This window comes from Schistosoma mansoni, chromosome 1 (assembly GCF_000237925.1).
Source record: "Schistosoma mansoni strain Puerto Rico chromosome 1, complete genome".
Lineage (NCBI taxonomy): Eukaryota > Metazoa > Platyhelminthes > Trematoda > Strigeidida > Schistosomatidae > Schistosoma > Schistosoma mansoni.
Window position 1 is genome coordinate 13,460,011 of NC_031495.1, and position 17,580 is coordinate 13,477,590.

Consider the following 17,580-nt stretch of genomic DNA (forward strand, 5'->3'; position numbering starts at 1 on the left):
ATGATAAAGATTGACAAGTTTATTTTCCAGTTCTTTCGAACTCCTAGTTAAAATATATTCCATAATCCACTGTATTATACATTATCTATGTATCTATCTATCTATTTATCTATCTATCTACCTATCTATCTATCTACCTATCTATCTATCTATATTTGTCTATCTGTCTATCCAATTGTCTCTCTATTTATCTATTATCAACTGATCTGATGAACAGGTTAAATAGACTGTTACAATTTGGTATTTAACTTGATTAATTAATTAACAATCTATTGAACTGAGAAGTTACATGAACGAAGAAACAATCAAGAAGTAAGATATTAAAGATTGAATAAATTAAACAAGTAATCTCAACAACAAGTGGTGTTTTTAGTCATTTATCCATTCCTTAATTGTTTGTTCTTATCACATTATCTATGCATTTTTATGACAATATTGTTGATAATACGCGGTAATTATATATATATGTTCGGAACTTTTCAGAAAATCATTACAGTTAATAATAATAATAATAAATTCACTTAGTATTGTTTGTTTGAATCTTTCCATTGATGTTTAGGACTGCAACTGGTCAGTCTCTTATTGGCCATATGTGCATACTGTGCGTATTGCCTCGGTATAGCCTCAGTTCAAAAGCATTGTAAGCAAAGATGGATAGTGGCTAGCAGTGGAATCCAGTTTGACGCACGTTTCGTCCTATTTGGGACTCGTTAGCTGGATGTACCTGCATCTCAGAATTGATGTTCACTCTGAGACTCGAACCCAATACCTTTCGCTTCAAACGTCATCGCGTTATCCACTTGGTCACTGAGTCCTGATAGCCACTTGCTTGTGCAATAATAACAATAATAGTTTATTATTATTACATCGATCATTGTCTTAAGAAAAGAAGAATTGAAATAAATCATCAATTATAACTTATAATTGGATAATGAAATCCATTATCGATCAGAAGTCAATGAGTAATAAGCTCAAAATTATTTTGTGTTATCTATTTATTTATCTTTTTTCACCATTTTACTTTTCTTCTCTTGCCCTCTTTTTGGCATTTTCTCAAAATCGAGAGAGAGAGAGCGAGAGAGCGATAAACACCGATTGAAAAAGAAAATAACTAACAAATTATATTTTTGTAAAACAAAAAGTGCGGGTAAAATGACAATTCTTTGTTTCCAAATTTTTTTTTCTTTTCTGTTTACTTTTTTGCTTGAACTTGTTTATTCATATTTATTTTTGACTTATACATAATCGATAAAAAAAATTAGTGAACAACAATAACAACAAAGAACAGAAGGGATATCACAGTATTAATATATTTCTATTAATTCATGGAATTCAAATGAATAATCTATGTGTGTTTATCAGAGAAAGAAAGAAAGAGGATATCAGTGAGTGAAATAATAAACTAGTAAATCAAATGCAAATTTTCCATATGATTCATTTGATAAAAGTCAATTTTATTCAAACGGATTGTGAATTCTAGTCTTTGTTTTTATAATGAGGGTTTGTTTTTCCCTCTTGTTAGTGGGGTTATTGAAGAGCTTATATATATATATATATATATATATATATATATATAGTGTGTGTTTCGTCCCATTTGAGACTCGTTATATAAATCTATCTACCAACCCTGACTGATCAATTCATCCATAAATATTGTGAATAGGTGAGTTGAAACAACTTACTTCAAAAATGTTGCATACGGAATTCCAAAAGGAACAGATACTTCTCTTAAATGACTTATCCTGAGGCCCCGAGCTAAAGGTCTAATCCATAAAGTAGCGGTGAGTGGTGACCAAAATACGTTAGTATACCATCCTATCCTTCAGGATCTTGTGATACATGTATGAGATCAGTTTGAAATTAGGGTATTCCAAATCTCTCTCTATCTGTAAATATTATTTAAACACCAGGTACCTGCTCTTTGTTCTTTAGCTTTCATAAAAGATCTCCAGGTGAAGACGAATAGAAGGACTCTTCTGGTAGGGACTAAAGAACTCTTGACCTGCAGGAAAGTAGATTCTTTCTACTACTGATTATGGTAGGTCATTTGGAGGCTTGCAACAAAACAAATTGTTTCGATCCACGAAGTCTAATCTACTCAGGGTTGCTTAGCGAAATAATGGCTTTTCAACTAGGCTCATGTAATGTGCGGTTGACTGTTAATGAACATTTTATTTCATATGGTTGAACATCATCAGGGATGATATAATTGCATTTGTTATTTTTGTTTTTTTTTTCTATATACTTTACTGATTTATTTCACTCGTTTACTTATCCATTCCTCACTGTTTAGAAATTATTATTTAGATTGTCTTCGTTATTCGTCTTATTAGTTTCCTCATTCTCAATGAATGTCCCTATACATCATCAGACAGCTTTGAATAATGTACACTCGTGTTCAAACCCACGTTGCGAATGATAGATAAATTCATACTGATTTGACGGTTCGTAGTACTTGTGTTCTTGTAAGATAGAAGATAATTTTCCCGTTCTTTTTCCCGAAACGGTGGGTACTGGGTCCGAGTATTACTATAATCCCTGAGACATCTATAATTGCAATCATTTGATGAGTTTCAAGATAAAAGAATCACGTGTTTTTCTTGCAACCGCCGACTACTAATCTGAACATATAATAAACATTGAAATACATGAGAAATTAACAACAGTTACATGACAGTTCCATAGCGATCTTCCTGATCTTCAGCTTAGTCTTTACTTACTAATTTCCAAGTTGTGAATATTTGAACTATTTTAAAGTGACAATTTTTATTTCTAAGCGTACTGCTCCATCATTCTCATTAGAATATCAAGTCAGTCAACATAATATCTCATAACTATATAAACTCGAGATCAACAGTCTTTAGAAAGATAAAATAATAATCTAAGTTCGACAACTATTAGAAACCAAAAAATTTACTGATTATCTATTTCTTCCCAGTATGAGACTCCTCAGAAGTGCACACTCACGACCTTGCACTGGTTTTCTGATCTGACAACTTCAGTTCTGCGCGTGATAGCTTTAATTTTAGACCACTGAGCCAAAACCCAATAGTGTGTACGAGTCTAACTAAAATCGATTTGTGATACCGAGGAGTACAATGCTTCCATGTTTTCAATGATTATATAACTTTTATTGGTTCTTAGTCTCAATAAAACCCGACAATGTCCAAATTCTTATTACTGATAAAATAACAATGTTTGTCAACTACTTACTTATCTTTAAATAGTGTCTTATAGGTAAGTATTTATACAAACAGTAAACATTCTTTGAAAGCTGGTTTAAGGTAAACACTTGAAATAGGGCTGAGGACTTTGCGGTCGTATAAAAAACGGTTGGAGATAGTCTATAGGGAAAATTGCTCGACCTAAATTTCGTCTTAATTGGTACGCGTCATCAAAGTATATCGGAAATTTTGGGAGAACTGATACTCTATATGGGATTTAAACTAGTATCAACCAGTTTGAAAGTCTGGGGCATCATGAAGTAAGTTGTTTGGGTCACGATTGACTCTTAGTAAGACCGAAATATTTACAAGTGGCTGATCACTTAATTGTAACCAATTTTAAATTTGTCTTGAATAGTAGCAATATCGCAACTTGATAGATAAAATTCTGACCACCACTATGAGATAAGGATCAATACGAGATTAGTTAGGACACAGTGATTAGTCAATGCAACCATACATTCTATATGTTATATCACCAAGATTTCTATTGTAAAAATGCAGTTATTTTATTTATTCCTTATCATAAGAGTAAATTTAAAAAAGGATGCTAGTCATATGATCAAAAAGCACTATTAAATACTCAATCAGAGGTTTTTATCAACTTCATGTGAAAGGATAATATTGAGGTACAGTTGGAAGATGCTTTATGAAGATCAATTTAATTTATATGTTTTATTCGTTATAAATTAATTAATAAGTCGATACAGTTTACCTCTGCTTTCTAATTTCAAACAAGTATCTAGCTAAGATCAACCCGTAATGTAAACCATGAGGTACTTACATGTGTTAATCATAAATATTTCAGTGATAATATGCCGCGTTTTATGGGACTACATATGTCAGCTTACTGGTGAATTAATTCGGGATGTTCTAGTGGTAGTTTGTTATCGATAAAGTCCAGGCACGCTGGAAGCGAAACAGTCGTTATCGTTATTATCAAATGATTATCACGTTTTATCTCACAATGAATGAAGTCAAAACTGTACCATTGAGAGTCGACTTAGTAGTTCAAATTATTTAACATTCACAGAGAGATATGAAAGTCCTAGTTTCATTCCCTAATAGGTTCATAGATGTATACTCTTGAGAATCTTCATACTAGAACGAACCAACCATAGACTGCTTCCTAATTTTCAACGGTGCCTCAACTGATATCAATCTGTGATGAATATAATTAACAAAAACTGAAGAGTGTTAGGAATCTACTAAATAGTTACTGCAGGTTATTGGCTTCTCTTCCTGAAAGGAAGCGGAAAAGAGGAAGGCTGAAGAACACACTACGTCGGGAAACGGAAACACATATGAAAGGAATTGATAGTAACTGGAAAGAACGGGAGGGGATTGCCCAGGACAGAGTTGAATGGAGAGTGATGATGGGCGGCCTATGCTCCTTCGCGAGGGGTAACAGGTGTGAATAAGTAAGTACGTTTTACCTTAATAATTTTAGAAGTATGATTAGCTAGCCGTAGAAACATCATTATCAGAGAGACTAAGCGAACATATACACAAACAAGCAAATAAATGAAAATTGAATAACCTCAAAGCATTTTGCTTGGTATATTAAAATAGATTTAGCTATAGTTTTCGTCATAAACTGATGTGAACTAGAGAAACATTAAAAACCTAGTATTCTGTTGAGCCCACAATCGTACAGAGGAGTCAACCAACTAATTTTTGATACGTTTTTTACTTTAACATTTAGATATCTAATCGTGTACGAGTCCCTAGAAAATTCGTACACTTGAAACGTGAACATAAAAATAATGAAGTATGAAAGACAACTTGCCCTCTAATTTTGATGCATGTATAGAAAACAGCTATATTTATAGATTTATCTGGGATGCTCAGCTCTAGAACCTCCTTAAAACATGCTAAATCTTTTGTTGTCTAGAATCCTATTGAAAGTTTGTCAAGAATTTCGATAGGATAAATTACTGTAAGTATTTTTCCAGCTTCTTGTGTCTTTATTGAGGGATTACCAAAGACTTTTAGCAATTCCGGTTTTCTCAAGGAAAATTATCCTTTTAAGCCATTTGAGGTAATAAATCAGTAGTCTACATTCATAACTCGAGTGAACTTAGAGATAGAATATGATGAACATCTAACATGACAAGTGATAGCCTATATGGCTGAAGTCTTGCATTTACAAATGTTCTCTTGAATACCAAGAAATTTTTTTTGAATTTCATGGTTTCGAAACATTAATTCAGTTATAACTGTAATTCTCTTCATGAACTCGCTCCATTTTGCTGCAAATACTGACGCTTTATTCAGCGAGATAATTGAATAAAAAAACGAAGGTTTGTTATTAAATACTTTAATGTACGCTTGTTACTAAATGGCGTAGTATGGCAGTCCGCTCAGAATGCATAGATATCAATAAAGGCTGATCAGCTGCAGTCATCAACATTTTTTCTGATCAATTACATGCATGTTACATAAGCTAATTGTTAAGTGGATTCAGTAGTTCAGTAGACAATGCGATCGCTATTTGAAGTGTAAGTTAATAGGTTCAAGTCCCGATGTGAGTGTCAACAATGAAGTTCAGACGGATCCAGATGACCAATCCCCAATAGAACGAACCATGCGTCCTATATTCTCCTTGTCACCACTATTCAACTTTAACACAAAATAACTAAGTAGTTTCTTGTTTCCTTTTTAGTTAATATTAACTTACTGGTTATTGTTACTTAAGAGTTGCACTTTAATCAGTCTTCACAGAAAAGGACCCCACATCCACCCTCAGCAATATCTACACTATACTCTTTCTACTGAAATGTTTTTTTTTCTATTCAATTTTTTTCGTCGATTGTGCTTCTTTAAGAAAAAAACACAACTAGAAATTCAAGTTGTTTTATTTTTTTAAAAAGAAAACAAGGAGTAAATAAACAAGCCAAATAATAACCAGAAACATAATAATATTAGAGTGTTTCAGTCTATTTCATGAATAAGCCTGATGTGCAACTTTTAAAATTAATTTTTTGTATACATCCATATATATTTTTTTATCACTATGTGAGTATGCATGTTTGTCTATTCATTTTGTATATTCGATACCGTATTGGCATGCTCAAAGTTATTTCATCTGTTATGTATATGATTGTAAACTGAGACAATAACATTAATAATAATAATAATACAATGAAGAAATCAAGTTTTTTTTTGTTTTTCTATCGTTGAAAAAAAAACAACAAAAAAAGAGAATCTCTTACTTTTGTCAGTTTAAAATTAATGAATTTTATTCCAGAAAAAAAAAGAAAAAAATTTAGTAACAATATTTGAATAAAAAATAATTTTAAAAAGTAAAGGTCTTTATATATAATAATAATAGTAATAATAATAATAATAGTAACCTTTCTTCTCTACTGACAACTATGTTAACGGTTATGTGTGTGTATATGAATAAGTATATAAAATATTTAAATTTAACCGGTACTATGTGTATGCACATACACCTTGTATCTATGTCGAATTAAAAAATGAACAATATAACGTTTTCAATGTTCAATATGTTTTCAGCACATTACAAGTACACATAGAAAGTTAAGTACGAGGGTGAACAAAGTTAGATAGTTAGACATTTGTGAATTTATTTCTAAGAAAAAAAAATATGAAAATGATTTAATTATCGTAACTTTAAATGAACAATGAGAATTTAACAACAACAACAACAATAAACAAAGAAAATAAAAAAGCAGGAAAAGACAATATGAATAATCGTCAATGTTTATCATAAATGTCGATTATATTGATGGAAAGATAAATTTTCTGTCTGATGAACTTGTAGGAATAAGGTAGGTATTATTATTATTACTAGTAGTAATAGTAGTAGTATTGTCTTGATATCATTTTCAAGTTGAAATGGTAATAATAATAATAATAATGGTAATAATAATCTGTCTTTTTTTATTGGTGTTATGCATTACAAAAAAATAAAGTTAAACTGTAACTCCCACGAATAAAAAGTAGCTTGTTGTATGTAGAGTAACCTTATCTAATGATGAATACTCACTTTCATATGCTCATATACACTCGAGTATACAAGCACACACTAACACACACACACACACTCACTTATAAATCGCATTACGAAAGATAATGTACTAGACGTAAAAGGTCATTATCAAGATTTTTTTTAGAAAAAAACAATTTTAAAATAATAATAAACATAATGTATGATGAATTTTCTAAATAAAAAGTGAATTCGACAAAGCATTACTATGACTACTACTAATAGTAACAATACTAATACTGATCATTACTAATCATTATCAGTAGTTTAGTTAATATTATTACCACTATAATAACAATAATAATATTATTATTACTCACTGTTAAGTGTATCAATAACAAAATAGTCGGGGTATTTTGTACGTGACTGATAAATGAATAGACGAAAGTGAAATGTGTTGACATAAAATGGCAGAAGTCTTTATCTCACTCTCTCTCTCTTTCTGAGACGCACACTCACACTTTCTAGTTTGTCATACCTGTGTGTAAAGGATGCACGCTTGTGTAATATAAAGGTTATTGCTTTAAGTGATCAGAATAAGATTTTTAGTAGCGAACAAAGAAATACAACGCATGATTCTAAATGCGGGTAATCAAATGCGTACTAATATTAAAGAGTACTACTATTAATAATAATAATGTCACTAATAATAATTGGAACAATAGACGAAGTAATAATAATAATAAGATAGTTACCATATCGGAAGAGACTTAAATAATGCTTATCACTATTAAATAACCACTCCACCCTCAATAATAATAATAATGAAATTATTTACCATAATAATAATAGTAATATGGTTAAACTCGGAAAATACTTTCTATAAAAAAAAAACTTAAAATGATAAACTGGGTATTTTTGGTTAATTTTTTTGTCTGATTAGTATGTAGTAAAGTGAAATTTGTGCGAGAGAGTGAAAGAAAGAGAGAAGTACACGAAAGAAAAATGTGTTTGTGTGTGAATGGTGGTAGGTAGGTGGTTGTGTCTGAAGAAGATAAGTCAATGAGATAACACAGAAAAAATTGTGTTGTCACTTATTATTTAAGTATTTCACTGTGTTATCTTGTTTTCATTTTAGATTTTCAAGAGAATGAAGAAAAATGAAGTTCTAACATGAAAAAAAAGTTATAATATGAAATAATCTCTGTCATGGATGCATTTGTCTGATCATTGAAATGAACCAGACAAGCTCACGAAAAAAGGACTGGAATAAGACCTGATGATAATGATGATAACTTTTTCTCACTGTCATATAACTTGTTCTTTCATGTACTCTCATATACATACGTACATACATACATATACTACTTAAGAAATAGGAGTAGTAATGATAGTATTACAATTATGTTTTCCACTTTCCTTCCTTTTCCACTTAATTATTCATCTATGTATCCGACAATGACCTATATTAAAGAGAGAAATCACATTAATGTAAAATATTGTAATATAGAAACTAAATGTCATTAGAGAATAGTACCAAATTATGAATTGTGATATTTAACTATTTATCATAAATTTCGATGATTTCAATTTTGTTATGATTATCATGATTTAGCTTGAAAAATAAACTATCATGTTTGTATTTTCTTGCTTTCTTGGTAGCAGGTTTTAGCATCAAGTTTGTTTATTGAGAATAAGACTAAGAAAAAAATTATAGGAAGAAATGACCCGTTTTATTAATATTAAGTTAACTGAGTTACTTAGGGATCTTTTTCTAGTGAAATTTGATGGAGTTTTGAAGGGATTCATGGATTCGGAATGGTGGTTTGTGGGGATAGTAGTAATTTTAACAGTTGAATTCATGAGTCTGTTTAAGGTAGACCATCATTGGATACACTAGATATTAACATCGTTGGATACCGGCTCAGTGGTCTAGAGATTAAACGTTAGCTCACGAGACCAAGAGTCCTAGGTTCCAGTCCCGCATGCGGGATCGTAGATGCGCAATGCTGAGGAGTTCCATAATAGGACGAAACGGCCGCCAAGTGATTCTAGGTTTTCAATGGTGATCTAGCTTAGATCGACTGATGAATTCAACTGTTAAAATCCATGAATTGGTTAATTTTGGCTTTTAAGGATATTGATAATATGTACATATTACAGATTCATCTCAGTATTGGTTGTATTGGAAACTAGGGAGCACTGGACGGGTATTTCGTCCTAGGATAAGACTCATTAGTGATGAGCACCCACATTGCTACCAGCAATCGAACCTAGGACCTATAGGGTCTCACAATGAACGCTTAACCATTAAAACTGTTAAGTCAATGTCCGGTTATACAATTTCGAATTCAATAAATTCCAGACATAGTGCAATGATTATCTAATAACAGTAGTGATAACTGTTTTACTTACAACATGAGTCGACTTTACCAGTAACGATTTTTAACTAGAACTTAAGAAACATTGTAGTGCAATTCATTATTGAGATAACTATTACAGTTTGATGGGAGTTTGAGGATAAATTGCCTACTACGATGAAACAGTTGCCTAGTGATCCTTAGTATTTTTGGTAGTCTATATGAGATTAATTTGTGATGATTATTACCTACAAATCAATGAATTGTTAAAGAATATTTTATGGAGATAACATACGGAAGAACTTTGCTTTACAAGTGAATCAGATGATTTAGTAAGAACAGTAAAGACTTCAAGTAAGACACAAAACGAAGGTGAACAATGTTCTCTGTTTCCCGTTAATATATCGAATTTATGCAGTTTCTTGCTCGTTCTAACCATCAATTCGTTTTTTGGATGATTCTATAATAAGACAACTTGTAATGAGAAGGATATCTTTTCAGATTACTGGAAAATTGTCCACACATGACGATGAGTTAGTTTAAGTTCCTCAGTTTTGATAGATTGTTTGTCATATATAGACTTTATTTTAGTGAACATAAAAAGAAAGTCATAACATACATCATTTATAAGAATAATCCATCAACTTTCACCTTTTATACACTACAAAAGTCGGTAATTATAAGTATTCATCTAAAATTTTGCATATCATGTAGAACCTTTTATAATCTTAATATGATCATATATTCAGTGAAGTTGACAATCTCACTATTTTCAACTATACACAAATTTGAACTTATATAAGATCATATTAAGCAACTGATCATTTAGTTTATCAGTAGGAATTCAATGTTTCGTATTAAACTCTTAGTTAATTTGCGACATAGTGAGATTGTAGATGGCGTCGAGTCGCGATTGACTATGATCACCACTACAGGAAGATCACATATCAGGTATCGAGTTGGATCCCTCGGTAGGCCCAAAACCAGAAGGTTGTTGTTAGTTACAATAAGATATATTTGTTGGCGATCTCGTGGTATCGAAAGAATACCGATACGTGCCAAAGTTTACTGGTGGAACTGCCGAGCTTAAGCAAGTTCGTGCAAGGTCAGAGGCAACGGAAGGAAAAGTGTCTTTGGTACAGTTAAACAAACACGTACAGTAAAACAATCACTGGTACAATTGGTTATAATAATAATTGTTTCCATTATACCAAAGTAGGTTACTACAAGATAACCATCTAATGTTCTAATAACTCATTTCGGTCGAAATCGACGATTAATTCCAATCATTCTCATTAGGCAACAGTAATCCTATGAAATGAATGAAATTAAACTTGAACATATGTACACTTGAAACTCTGTAACTCAATAGTAATAAAATGATCGTGAGATCAAATATATGGTGAGATATTATACAGTTGAATGTAGTGTCATTTCAGGACATAACAGTTCTTGAGTTTTTCACCGCCTTTCAGCTGATGCCAATGCATATAACTTAATTGTTTTAGGCGCAAAAACAATATCGGTTCATTCCTATTTCTTTAATGACGACTAAAATGTCACATTACATCAATGTGATATGTTGGAGATATCACTAAGCACATACAATAAACCTTTGTTGTGTAAACCACCTTTAATATTCATGTGTACGTAAAGGTAAATCAACATCTGTTTTAGGATGAGTAAAAAGACGAAATTTGAACTAACAGTGTTGGCTCAGTTTCTCTGTAGAGAAAGTTAGATCGGGCGTATCACAAGGAGATTTGACCAACCAATAAGTGAACAACTTGGGTGGTTAAGAAAGTGTCAAACATGGTTCACATATACCTTGGTTTTTTGCTATGCTTGATCTGCAATGATTCAGTACAAATCTTTTCAGTTTCCCAACATGGTTAGATCCCATCTTCTACATAAAGACGATTGTATAGAAGTTCAGCCTACAACACTACTTTATGCGTTTAAAAGTGACGTATAATACTCCTAACCCTTCCTTGTTCCAATAAGACTTGATAGACGATTTCACTACTATTTTCACATCACTTACTTGTTTGTCTATATTTCTTAACTCTTTCATGTCTCCTTTCTAATATCTGTATTAATAATTTGCACATTTCTTATCAGGTACTTCTAACAGAATTTCATGATTGTTGTTTTCATGTTCATTCTTCCAATTTTTGAACTACCTCCTATTTCGAGGCATCTATTCTACCTTTTTATTATTCATATCACTACTAGTACACTCGTCATTTTCAATTAATCTCTACTTTTTATTTATTATGAGTGGTTATGTAATCTTTTTTCATTACCATCATTTACCCATGAATTGCCTTGTTTGGTTTATTGTTTTTCATCTGTGCCTATAAATATTACTGTTTGATGGAATAAAGTTTGACAAAGATTTAATTTAAAATATCGTAATTCGCTTGTTCTAAATAACAATTTCAATAAACGACATTCTAACATTTTGAAGTTCGGCCTTGAATTATCATCATTCTGGGTCTTCTAATGCTCAGTGATTCTATAGAATTATACGAAAATAGGAGGCACTAATGTAATGAACAAATCATATTGTGTTCGGTTAGTACTTATAAATGACTTTCAATACTTAACCATCAGTTACATGGACAACACTCAAAGTTTAGTAAATATAATTGTACTATTTAATAATTTAAAAGTAGCATAAAATAATCAAGCACTTTTCAGAGGGTTTATTACAATTTCTTTTAGGAAACTGTTGTACGGTTTTACTAAAACAAAAATTAATTTTAGAATTTCCAAGTGACCTAGTTTATTGGTTTTCACAGATGAAGAACTGAATTTTCATTTAAAAAGTAGCAGGCAATCTAAAAGTGGGATAAGAGCTATAGATTGCTTGGTGTTACTAGATCAATTACTGATAATGATCGATATCATTCGATCAGCACTAAGAAGGACTTGATACGCATGACATTGATCACCACCCAGTGATCAATCAATTGTGATTACATCTCAGTCCTACAGGAGGTCGGTCGCGGCCCGAATAGCTCAGTGGTAACATCTCTGACTGTGGAGCTGAGTGACACGGGGTAGAATCTGTCAGGGAGCATCAGTTCCCTCAAGATTACAGGTACACCTTGCTGACGAGTGCCAAGTAGCACGAAACCCGGGTCCAGGGTTTTCTGTTGACCACCTCCAACCAACATCATATATCAACATAGTGCACGCAGTGTCGAGCTACCTAGACTAGTGGCCACATTGTAACATGATCGATAGCATTCGATCAGCACTAAGAAGGACTTGATACGCATGACATTGATCACCACCCAGTGATCAATCAATTGTGATTACTGATTATGAGTATTTCATGGAATGTTGCAATGATGATCAATATTTTGTATTGAATGCAAGGTCCGTCAAAGAAACGGCTAAATCAGTTCACTAACGAGTTTAACTCGCCAACAACCATAAAGTCAGGTATAATTCGAAATGAAAACATATGAACGTTTAAGAATTAAACTAATGTCCTAAGTCTGTCTTAAATCACACAACTCTTATATAAGAATTTTAGTGGAAATAAGAAAAAAATTAAAATATCGAATTATGAATTATTTTGTCAATACTCACAATTGGATGAAAGATATATCTTACGAAGGAATAAATAAGAATGATACTATGTAACTTTCTATAAATAGAAATGGTTGAGAATAGATCTGCTTAGAAAATATGAATAATAACAACTAATGAAAAAGAAATACAATTCACAATTCCTGGATATATTTGTAACAGTCTCAATATGGAGAAGTTTGGATCTGGGTCACACAGTGCAACACTTATAGATGTTATTACAGTTAAAGGATGTATTGTGATTCATGAACAAATGATGAAGCAAGCTTCTCAGTGACATACTGAATAGAGTCGATGCAATTATACAGCCCATATATGTGATTAAATCAGCAATGGTTTACTCAATAAATGGGGAGAAGGGTCTCCGAAGTTATTTGATCCTAATGAATAGTGATTAAACAAGTATAAAGTACAAGAGATTGCACAATCCGAATATACTAATGGATGAAGACCCAGTGATTCTAGTATTTAAGTGCACTCCACAAGATATGAAGGTTATAGGTTCAACCTCTAGTGGAGTCATGAGTATGGACTCTTGAAGATTCCCGTCTTAGGAAGAATCAGCTGTAGAATATTCCCTGGTTTTCAATGGCACTCCACCTGAAGTTATTCTGTTATAAATACAACCCACACATTTGAAGATAGTTAACACCACAGTCTGATTTCAGTTAGACTGTGATTGATAACTAGGAAGAATTAACTATGCCTTTCGTCTTATTTCTATAATGGTCAAGAATCTACAACCAAGCATATGCTAGGAATCGAGTACAAGACGTTTAGGTCTTCTGATGAACATATTGGCTTCATACTGATAACTTGAAATCTAAATAATCCACATTTCTAAACTTATTCAATTCCCAATATCACACTGACATTATCCAGTGATATGATTAATATCTATCTCATTTCCAACTCGATTAAATTTTATCCACCAAATTAAATCACTAAAAAACAGAGAAACCTCTTCTTAAATCTAGTCAGTTGTGAAAATCAGTGATTATTATTAGGGTAGAATGTATAAGATACTGACTATCATTGAATTGAGCAAACTCCAAAAACATCCCAAACAAAATAATTATATAACCAATTATACAGATATATTTATTTCCAAGTGTAATGAGCTAGACTCAGGTGGGGAAAACCAATTTCTCTACTTCATACAAAATTACGGAATATCTTCGTAAAATATGAGAACCATACACTTAATGCTTCATTTGCAAGTCTTCCATCAATTGTCCCTTACATTTTGTATGATTCTTCCAATTCACAATTCCTTTCTATTTCTCGAGTCTTCGTTCACTACTTATGGTGTCGTTGCCAATCAGTAGGTGGAGAGAGTGCAGTTCTGAGGATGATGGGGAGACGCTAGTTGGGGCGGTTTGTTGCAGGAAGGTGACGTCAAGTGGAGTGTTCTGGTGGTGTGGTGTGAGCTGTGGCGGTTTCTGTCGATGGAGAGGAGCCGTGAGACGTGCGGCTGCTGAGTGGACATCAGATTTAAATGACCAGGCTGGTTGACACTGCTACAAAGAGTAGCGTGCCGACGGACCCGATACTTCTAAAGGGAGTGTGGCATAGACTGAGGCAGAAGAGAAAGTGGTACGGCGAGCAGAACCATCGCAAGAGCGACTGTTCAAAGAGGGGGGAAGGAATGTGTTATATTCTACTTATGTCGATAGACATAAGTAGTAGCTAACATCAATCAAAAGTTGAATGGATGGCAGCAAAGGGCCAAGAAGATCGAATAAAAGGAAATAGAAATAGAAAGGAATTGTGAATTGAAAAGACCACACAAAATGTAAAGGATAGTTGATGAAAGATTTACAAATAAAGCATTTAATACATGATTTTCATATTTTACGAAGGTATTGTGTAATTTTGTATGGAACAATAAGATTAGTTGCCCCCACCTTAGTCTTCGTTCACTATACAATTACTTATTTCACCTTCTTTTGAAATATCTTGTGGACACAAGCAACAAATTAGAAATATGATAGTTCATTACAATTGAAATAAAATCTTTAATTAAAACAAATGTAAAGCATAATCATTATAATGTATAATTAAAAATATGTTTAATGTGATATAAAAACATTTAAATATTTTGACAAATTTGTTCAGTTTTCTTATCAAAATCCTGATTTATTGTATCCAATGCTTTGGTAATTGCTTGTTCACGTACATTTGAATAGATTACTTGGATCTATAATATATTTAAACAAAATAAAGAGATGAATATAAGAAAATTTCAAAACAAACCAGTCTGTGGAGCTAATCAAGCTAACAGAGGTGATAATTAAAGTTATGGGGAAGATGATCTTCAGTATTAATTGTATAGAAATCAAACACTTTCAGTTTACTTATTACCAACATTTTACCGTTTAAACTATAAAATTGGATTGTAAACTACTGGTTCATTTTTGTTATTAAACTATGACTATATTATAAGTATGTAGGCCTCAACATACGTAAAGGAAAAATCAAGATACAACATGGAGAACACCGACCTAATCAAACTTGATGGAGAAGCTCTGGAAGAGGTCGAAATTTTCACATACATGCGAAGCATTATCGATGGACAAGGAGGATCCGACACAGACGTAAGGGCAAGGATTGGCAAATCAAGGGCAACATTCCCACAACTGAAAAAAATATGGAACTCAAAACAACTGTCAACCAATATCAAAGTAAGAATCTTCAATATGAATATCAAGATATTTCTACTGTATGGAGCTGAAACTTCGAGAAATGCTACAACCATCATCAAAAAGATACAAGTGTTCATAAACAAGATACTTTATAAGCAAGATACTCCATATCCTTTGACCGGATACCATCAACAACAGACTACAAACCAGCTACCAGATGAAAAAGAAATCAGGAAACAGTGCTGAAAGTGGATGCAACACAAACTGCTGAAGTCATTCTGTTATTAATTACAAGAAAGGAAATCAACTAATGAAAAAAATTTAAACATTTATGAAGTTACTATCGACTGTAGTTCCATATCACGGATTGATTTTTGATTCGATAACCAACTAAAAATCAGAAATCGTTGAACAGCTGGTTTGTACTAGTATTGGATTCCATAGTAGCAGACGCTCACAACCTCAGTACAGATTGAATTCAGGATCTTTAAACTTTTCGGTAAATACAGTATTTTAATCGAGTTCACATTCTCTAGATGTTGTTCCTTCAGGTAGCTTTCTAATTCTAATCTTAATTCATGGACCATTAATTTAAGCCCATATTCGTGTGTGAGTGTTTTCTTCACCAATCCAACAACCTACAAGTGTCTAATGATGTTTTCTTCGTTAAATTCTGTTATTACACAATTCGTGGACGAAACCCTGGTTTTATCTGGTTCACTAAATCTCACTATAGATTAATATGTATATCATGACTTTGGAGTTGGTCCCCCTTTCCCAATTGGTCCGGGAGAATATCTAAATTGAACTAAAACTGGTTTCGGATATCTTATAATCCTAGTTTCTAACTAACTGACTAACTAATTATAGGCGTAGACCTATCCATTCCATACCTGGTTAGCAGAAACTAACTGCTCAAGAAAAACTTGGATTAAAGAAATGCAAACATGTGTCATAAAAGTGTGACATTACGATAAATCAGTATTGTCTATTCTTAAGAGGTTTCAAGTGGTAGAGACAATTATCTAACCCTTTCTATCACCAAAAGAATTTCGTATCCTCCGAAAATAAATTGCTTCATAATTAACAAAATAAGAACATTGCATTTGGTAATATATACACTATAACAACGGACAATACTACTAAGAATAGCAATGACTAACTTGTTCAAATAATTCTTTGGGTCCTTTTGATTTTGTACGTTTTGGTTGATTACTATTCTTTACCAATTTCAAATTTCTAACAAGAGGATTTTGTTTAGCTTTTATTTTCTCCAATTGTCTCTTTTGAATTTCTTCATCTTTCAAAGCCTGTTTGTTAAAACAAAAATAAAACACAAAAATAATGGAATTAAAATGAAATTTATTTCATAGTTGAAATCATGAGTCAATTGAAGCTAGACCACAGTAGAAAACCTGGAATCACTGGACGGCCGTTTCATCCTATTACAGGACTCCTCAGCAGTGCACATCCACGATCCCGCACTTGCGAGATTCGAACCCAGGACCTATCAGTCTCACATGCGAGCGCTTAACCACTAGACCACTGAGCTGGCATCCAACGGTGTTAATGTCTAACTTAAACCAATCCACGAAATGGAGCAACCATTCACCATTTTCTTCAGTGAGTCGATATCTCACAATAGATCTTGTTGAACCCTACCGGTCACTGCTTCTCTCTACAATTCCAAAAAATATCTTTTGAAGCCAGTCGCTAGTGAGCATATTATTATTATCAACTCACTGAAGACAATGGTGGACGGTTGCTCCATTTCGTGGATTGGTTGAAGTTAG

At 32.5% G+C, this 17,580-nt stretch overlaps 1 protein-coding gene across 1 annotated transcript in view; it reads right to left on the bottom strand.

Annotated features, from left to right (window-relative positions):
• Positions 1–10,793: 10,793 nt before the first annotated feature.
• The window catches only part of Smp_141350 (putative ras suppressor protein 1, rsu1), a gene marked incomplete at both ends in the record, with an annotated part of 31,089 nt that continues 24,302 nt past the window's right edge, over positions 10,794–17,580 (bottom strand). The window contains 2 exons of the mRNA XM_018793319.1: positions 10,794–10,850; positions 16,951–17,097. Coding sequence (XP_018647844.1) covers positions 10,794–10,850; positions 16,951–17,097 — 204 coding nt within the window. The remainder of the gene's footprint in view (positions 10,851–16,950; positions 17,098–17,580) is intronic.